Source organism: Myzus persicae, unplaced genomic scaffold, assembly GCF_001856785.1.
Source record: "Myzus persicae strain clone G006 unplaced genomic scaffold, MPER_G0061.0, whole genome shotgun sequence".
NCBI lineage: Eukaryota > Metazoa > Arthropoda > Insecta > Hemiptera > Aphididae > Myzus > Myzus persicae.
In genome coordinates, this window is record NW_019101162.1 from 1 (window position 1) to 7,379 (window position 7,379).

Below are 7,379 nucleotides of genomic sequence, written 5' to 3' on the forward strand. Positions count from 1 at the left end.
ACGGATTGACGAGCCGATCTTAGTCCGCCGCTCTGGCAGTCTCGTTCGAGTCCTCCTTTTGGCGGGCCGACCGGAGTCCGCCGCCCTAGAAGTCTCGTTCTCCATGGTGTCCAACGATGCGGTGATCGTCTTCCCTCCCGTGGTGTCACAGGTGGGGGTGAACAACGTGGTCGGTGACACCTCCGACGACTCGCGACAGCGAGTACACTCGTGTGTCGAGACCTTGTTGTTCACCGTCGTCCCGTTGCCGGGTCAGGCTGCACCTTGGCGGGCTCTTCGCCTATTCAGCGCGGCTCTATCGTCCGCTTGTTCTTCACGTTCGTCCTCTTCTTTGGAGTTCATAATTGATTCCACCATGGTTATGAACTCCCGTCTATTAATGTCAGCTTGTTCTGCAATCCTGCGCCGGGCTGCCGGGTCGTCCGGTAGGTCATCGGGCTGAGGGCCGCACAGGATTTCCTGCACGTCCCCGGCCTCAGGTGGGCGTCGGAGAATCCTGGTCAGGACGGCGCGTTCGTCCTCCCACCTGGGGCACGCGAAGAGCGTGTGCTCCGCCGTGTCGTCGGGGTTCATGCAGTAGACGCAGTAGCTGTCCTCGGCCCGGTGGAATCTCAACAGGTAGCTCCGAAAACAGCCGTGCCCCGACAGAGCCTGGGTAAGCCGGTACGTGACGCTCATCGTGGGCTTCGCCAGCCACCGTGCGACATCGGGCAGCAGCCGGTGAGTCCATCTTCGTCCGATGGCGTCCGGACGGGCTGCTGACCGGTCCCATCTGGACTGCCACGACGTTATGGAAATCTCTCATTCCCGTTTCTTAATTGCGGATTTGGTTGATGCTTCTCCGACGTCCTCAAGCCGGGTCTTGATTCTTGCCCGTTCGTGGGCGAGGAGGTCGGCCGGCAACATGCACGACAGTAGGGAGGACGCGTCGGCGGAGACCGTTCGGTAGGCCCTAATTGTGCGGAGTGCCGTGGTCCTCTGTGCCCTGGCCATTTCGTTTCGATTCTTTGCGGACTTAATACCGACGGTCGCCCAGACCGGTGAGGCGTATAGCAGCTTGCTGTTGGTGACCGAGCCAAGCAGAGCCCGTTTCGCTTGGGCCGGGCCACCTATGTTAGGCATCAGCCGTCCGATGGCTTTGGCGGAGGCGATGGCCTTCCTGGACGCGGCCGCGATGTGCGCGGTGAAGGACAGCCGGGTGTCAAGCTCCACGCCGAGGTATCTAATGGACGGCTTGACAGGGATGACGTGTCCTTCAATGAGCAGCACAGGATCGGTGAACGCATATTTCCCGGTCAAGACGACAGCCTCTGATTTCTGAGGCGCTACGGTCAGGCCGTTGTCGCGCATCCAGCGATTAACCTTTTCCAGGACTGGATTTATCAGTGCCGCTGCAGACGGTCCGGTCCGGGAAGTGCCGATGACGGCGACATCGTCAGCAAATGCGACTAGCTGCACTCCCGGGGGCATGTCGGTGTCGAGCAGGTCGTCATAGAACGCGTTCCACAGCGACGGTCCAAGGACGGAGCCCTGTGGAACTCCGCAGGTGGTGCTCCGAGCTGTAAGCGCCTCGCCGACTAGGAGGGTCCTGTCTTCCAGGTAAGATCGGATGAAATATATATTATACCTATAATATATGAATAATAACTATATTAATTTTAACATTTATGATGGATTTTTTATTAATTAGGTAATATTTAGCTTTTACTCAAAGAAAATAATATTAACATATTATGTTAATATCTATATGTATAAGAAAAATGTATCACTAAATACAAATAATAATATAAAAACATACATAAAGTACCTAGGCGGCTAGGCCCAATGTATGCATACATAGTGAATAATATAATTTATACTACTTATTATAAAAATAATAATGAATAACCTTACCATGTATAAAAAATAATAATTGATATCTATACCTATTACCTACACACCATTTTATTATTATATTTAGAAAAATCAAATATATAAGCCCATAAAAATGTAAATAACATCTTAATCTGTTAATGTATGAGTTAAAAATTTAAAAAAAAAACCTCATGTGAAACCTATTCTTAATGGCCACTACCATGTGACTTTGCATTAGGTTGATTTTGTTTTATATTCTCTCCTAGATTTCGTCGCCTTTTCTTTATTTTAATTTCATTTTTAGGAGGTCTTCCTGATGGTAAACGTTTACTACCTCTGGTTACTGCTGTTAAACGTCTTGTTATTGTAGTTGGCTGTACTCTTATTGCTGCTGCTGACCTTCCCCTCAATTGTACTGCTTGGTTTCCTGCAGTATGCAAAATAGATTCCCAGTTTCCTTTACTTTTAATTTTTTTTAATCTTGTTTCTAACGTGTTCAGGCCAGATGAAGATGATCCATAATTTTGATGAATTTCTTTAAATAAATCAATTATATTGCTTATAGATTCTTGAGGTATTTGTTGTGAGTTGGTTGTATTGGTTGTGGCTGCACTATTATTTTGATTAATTGAGATTGTATTATTTGATATGACATTGGTAATTTGAACAGATTCTTCATTATTTATATTTTCTGTAATTGCAACATTATTATCCAAAATAAATGACTGAAAAAACTCTACTGGTAGAGCTTTATCTCCATCTACTAATAAAGCAATTTTATGTCTATCGCTTGAAGTCACAGCAGGAAAATGTTGTGATAATGTATCAAAATGTATGTACGATGTATGATCAAATAATACCGGGATTAAAATTATATCTGCGCTAAAAATAATCGAATCGGGAATATACACACATCAAATAAAAATAGAGATAACACTCAATTACGTTATTCAAATCGCGAGTTAATATTAACTGTTAGTAATGAACGACAATTCATTGAAGTCAGATACTTTTATTGTGTCTGCCGTTTTTGTCATGTCGAATAAACTCGAGCAGCGTGTTTGCATTAAATTAAACTCGGTAAATCAGCGACTGAAACTTTTGAAATGATTAAAAAAGCATTTGAAGATGAAGCGATGAGCAGGCCTAAAACATTGAATGGCATAAAAGGTTTATTGAGGGTCGTGAAGACATTAATGATGACTCTCGTGCTGGACGACCTTCAACATCAAGAAATTTGGAAATGGTGGCAAAAGTACGAAAAATTAATCGATCAGATCGACGAATGACGATAAGAGAACTTTCTAGTGAGTGCAACATTTCTTTTGGATCATGTCAAACTATTTTGACTGAAGATTTAGGCATGAGACGAGTCTGTGCAAAAATGGTCCCAAAATTGTTGTCTCAAGATCAAACAAATCATCGAATTCAAGTTTGTCAAAGTTTGAAAGAACGAACACAAAATGACCCAGAGTTCATTAAAAATGTATTAACTGGTGATGAAACTTGGGTCTATGGTTATGACATAGAAACTAAACGACAGTCATCACAATGAAAATCAGTAACTTCACCAAGACCCAAAAAAGCTCGGCAAGTTCGTTCTAACGTGAAGACCATGTTGATTACTTTTTTCGATATTATTTATTACGAATTTGTTCCAACTGGTCAAACGGTTAATCAGACTAACTACAAAGAAGTTTTAATTAAATTACGAGAAAAAAATCCGTAAGAAACGTCCAGATCAGTTCCAAAATCGATCGTGGTTGTTATACCACGACAACGCGCCTGCTCATTCTGCCTTATCAATCCGTGAGTTTCTAGCTGATAAACAAATTCCAGTTGTACCTCACCCCCCTTACTCACCAGACCTTGTGATTTTTTTTTATTTCCAAAAATTAAAACTGACCTCAAAGGACAAAGATTTGATGATATTGAAACAATAAAAAAGAATGCGGTGGATCAACTCAAACAACTTAAAGTTGAAGACTTCCAACACTGCTTCAAAAAGTGGCAGGAGAGATGGAACAAGTGTATAACATCGGGTGGTGATTACTTTGAAGGAGACTAATATTTGAAATATTATTTGTATATTTAAATAAATAATAAAAAAAAAATCCCTGTATTTTTTGATCACACCTCGTAAATAGCACATTGATGAACACAAAACTGTCCAATTTACCCTTATTACATGAACAAATCCCAATCTTCATATTAACATTGAATGATTCGTCCTTGTACTGAACAGTATATTCATAGTCCTCTACTTGTGATATGTTTTCTTTGTTTATTTCCATAGCTTTATTCATTTGAGTTTTCAAAAAGACAAATTATAACAAATATTATAATAAGCAAATAATGACTTTAATGATGTAAAAATGTATTTAATATAGAATTAAATTAACCTATATATATATATTGCTCGTCCAATCAATTTTGAATTACTGGGTAATTATATGGGGACATACATATTATGACTCGTATAGATATGTATATATAATTATTCCTAAATTTAATAAACATTTTGGTGCAAACATTTCTATTTTACAAGTAGGATTCTTAAAATTAATATATAACATTTTTAATATGTAATACATTTTAAATTATATTTGAAACAAAAATATTTAAACGCTTTTGTAATGTTATATTTTTTAATTTTAAAATATTATTTTGTGTAGGTAATTGTAAATTCTCCACCACAAGCTATCAGCTTGTTGGAGGGATTTAAATATTTTCAAATAAGTATATTATTATTGTTATAAAAGTAATGTAGTATAAACTAACATATTTTTAGGAACATAAAGTTCAACTCATTGTGTATTTATTAAAAATATCAATAGATTAATAATCTAATATTAACTATACGTATACGCGAACGATAAAGAATTAATTTCCCAGTCGACGGAATAATATTTTATAATTTTTTTCTATCTAGTAATATTCAAATTTCAATCAATTTTATTCAAATGATGACTAAAATTATTCCTAAAATAATATGAAAATAAAATAATATCTGTTTAATATAATATATGTAATAATTTATTTAATTTTAATTTTTTTTAAATATGTAGAATGAAATTTTGAAAAAGAGAAATTCAAACTTCACTCATACTGAAGTTGATTTATTACAATCGCTTGTGACCAAGTATTGGGACCAATTAGAAAGTAAAAAGTCTGATACTCAAACTTGGAAACAAAAAAATGCATGCTGGGAAAAGTTAACAGATGAATTTAACTCACAAAACTCTGTAATGGAAAATCTCTCGACTAATGTTTTAAGGAAAAAATGGGAAAATTGCAAAAAAAATGTTAAATCAAAAGTATGCAACGAAAAAAAATATGTCAAAGGTACTGGTGGAGGTCCACCTATTCCAACAACAACTTTTTCTGCAACAGAAAACCAAATACTTTCCCTTATAAACATACAAGCTACGGGAGATGATGCCTTATTTGATTGCGATGCTGTTTCAGGTATATATTTACTTTTTATACAATTTTTATAATTATAATAATAATTATCTTTTAAATTTATTTTTAGATTTAGAGGCTTCATCATGGATTGATACAGTACCAGAGAAAAGCAGTTCCCCAGATGATGACACTGTATTGAAATGGGATGATTATTCGCCGGCACTTTTAAAAATACCAGTTTCTAAGCCGTTATTGATTACTATACCATCTGATATTTATTCCGTGAGTCTAATGTAGACAAATTTACGAGTTTAGATTTGTATATAATAGTATATAATTAGGTACTTTTTATTATTAGGCTGGCGTGAGTAATGTTGGAAATGAAACGTTATCAACAGAAATAATAATAGATGAAACTATGAGATCGAACAACACACGTAAATATATTATTGATATTATATTTATAATAATATTTAAAAATAAAAATCTTTATTTAAATATAATGAGCTATTTATTTAAATATTTGATTGGGATGTCATTATATTATGTGTATATAAACTCCCAGAAAAATATTTTACATCGGAATGTGAAACATTAGCAAAACTTATAAAATAAAAATTATTTTGATAACAATTGATTTGCTATTTATAATTTTTTGTCGTAGCTCTCCAAAAAAAAGTGAAAGCATCTGGCACAATAGCCAACAAAAAATGGAATGAATTAGCTGATGAGAAAAAAAAACAAGTTTATTAAAAAATGAAAAGTTGAAGCTTGAAATGCTGCATTTGCAGGAAGAGTACGATTTGAAAATTCAAATTTTGCAATGTGAATTAGCTATTAAAAAAAACCAACTCGAGATGCTATAATTTAAATTCAATTTAATCAATTTTTTTTATTAATTTTTACTAATACTTCTTAATAAGAACTATATGTATATAAATTTAACTAGTTACTAAAATAAATTAAATTAAATTAAACTAAATTTTGAAAGTACTGAATGTAAGGGTTTCTTATATTATTATTTTGAGGTCTATTTACTACTCCGTCATCAGCTACATTATTTACATAATTAACAGCCTCCTATAAATCAGCTGACAAATTTGGTAGTACAATATCATTTTCAATTACAGCTATATTATATAAAATAGCTGTTGCTACAATGATTGCTTGTGTTTTCCACACACGTAATCTAATACCCACAGCTAAAATTGGAAAACGACGTTTTCATACACCAAATGTCCTTTCTATAGGATTTCTTGTTCGTATTTGTGACTCGTTAAACAAATTTTCTGCCGGTGTTTGAACAGTCAATATTGGTGTGATGCAATATTTTGTCAGCACATATCCACTATCAGCTAGTAGTATACCGTTTCCAAAATTACCACGTTCAAACATAGCACAAATTTTCGAATTTTTGAAAATTCGAGAATCGTGAGCAGAACCTTGCCAACGCGCCACAATATCCAAAAACTTCAAATCTGAGCCACATAATATAGCTTGAACATTAATAGAAAAAAATTGTTTCCTATTTCTGTAAGTTTCAGCATTATTTCCCCCTGTAATAAATATAACAAAATAATTAAGAGTTAACAACTAATTAATTACTAATTATTTATCAATCAGTAATGTAAACGTTAACTTTCAATAATTTTACTTTCACATGTTATACTTGTTATATTACACGTAAAGAAGCATGGACATAAAACTTCGAAAGTTTACAAATAATTTCAACAATTAAATTATTATCTTAAATTATAGAAAGTTAATTCGTAAAAGGCATAAAAATATTCAACTGAATAAATGGTTTCTTGTACATAATGTTTGATTGATTGGCTAATTCAGGGGGGTTGTTATTCACCCTTACACTTTACAAAAAGACAAAAAATGCAATTCAATTTCATTATTACAATATTGCTAATGAGACTTGAAATATTTTGGTTGCATAATTTTTTTTTGATTTCCCTTGTATTATATTCTTTGAAAATTAGCATACTATATGGTATGTATTAGCTCGTACCTGGTGATTGGATCTTCACATGAGAACAATCCAACGCTCCAATTGACAGGGCATCAGGTACTTCTCCCGAAATTTCATGGAAAAAAAAAAAAAAAAAAAA

General features: G+C 35.2%; 2 protein-coding genes across 2 annotated transcripts in view; both read right to left on the minus strand.

Annotated features, from left to right (window-relative positions):
* Window positions 1-252: 252 nt before the first annotated feature.
* Window positions 253-678, minus strand: LOC111028033. Its single transcript, XM_022306568.1, has one exon. It carries the CDS (start codon window positions 676-678, stop codon window positions 253-255), a length of 426 nt encoding a protein of 141 aa, XP_022162260.1.
* Window positions 679-6,486: 5,808 nt separating this feature from the next.
* Window positions 6,487-7,379, minus strand: part of LOC111028034 (putative nuclease HARBI1) — a 4,156-nt gene continuing 3,263 nt past the window's right edge. The window contains exon 2 of the mRNA XM_022306569.1: window positions 6,487-6,818. Coding sequence (XP_022162261.1) covers window positions 6,487-6,818 — 332 coding nt within the window. The remainder of the gene's footprint in view (window positions 6,819-7,379) is intronic.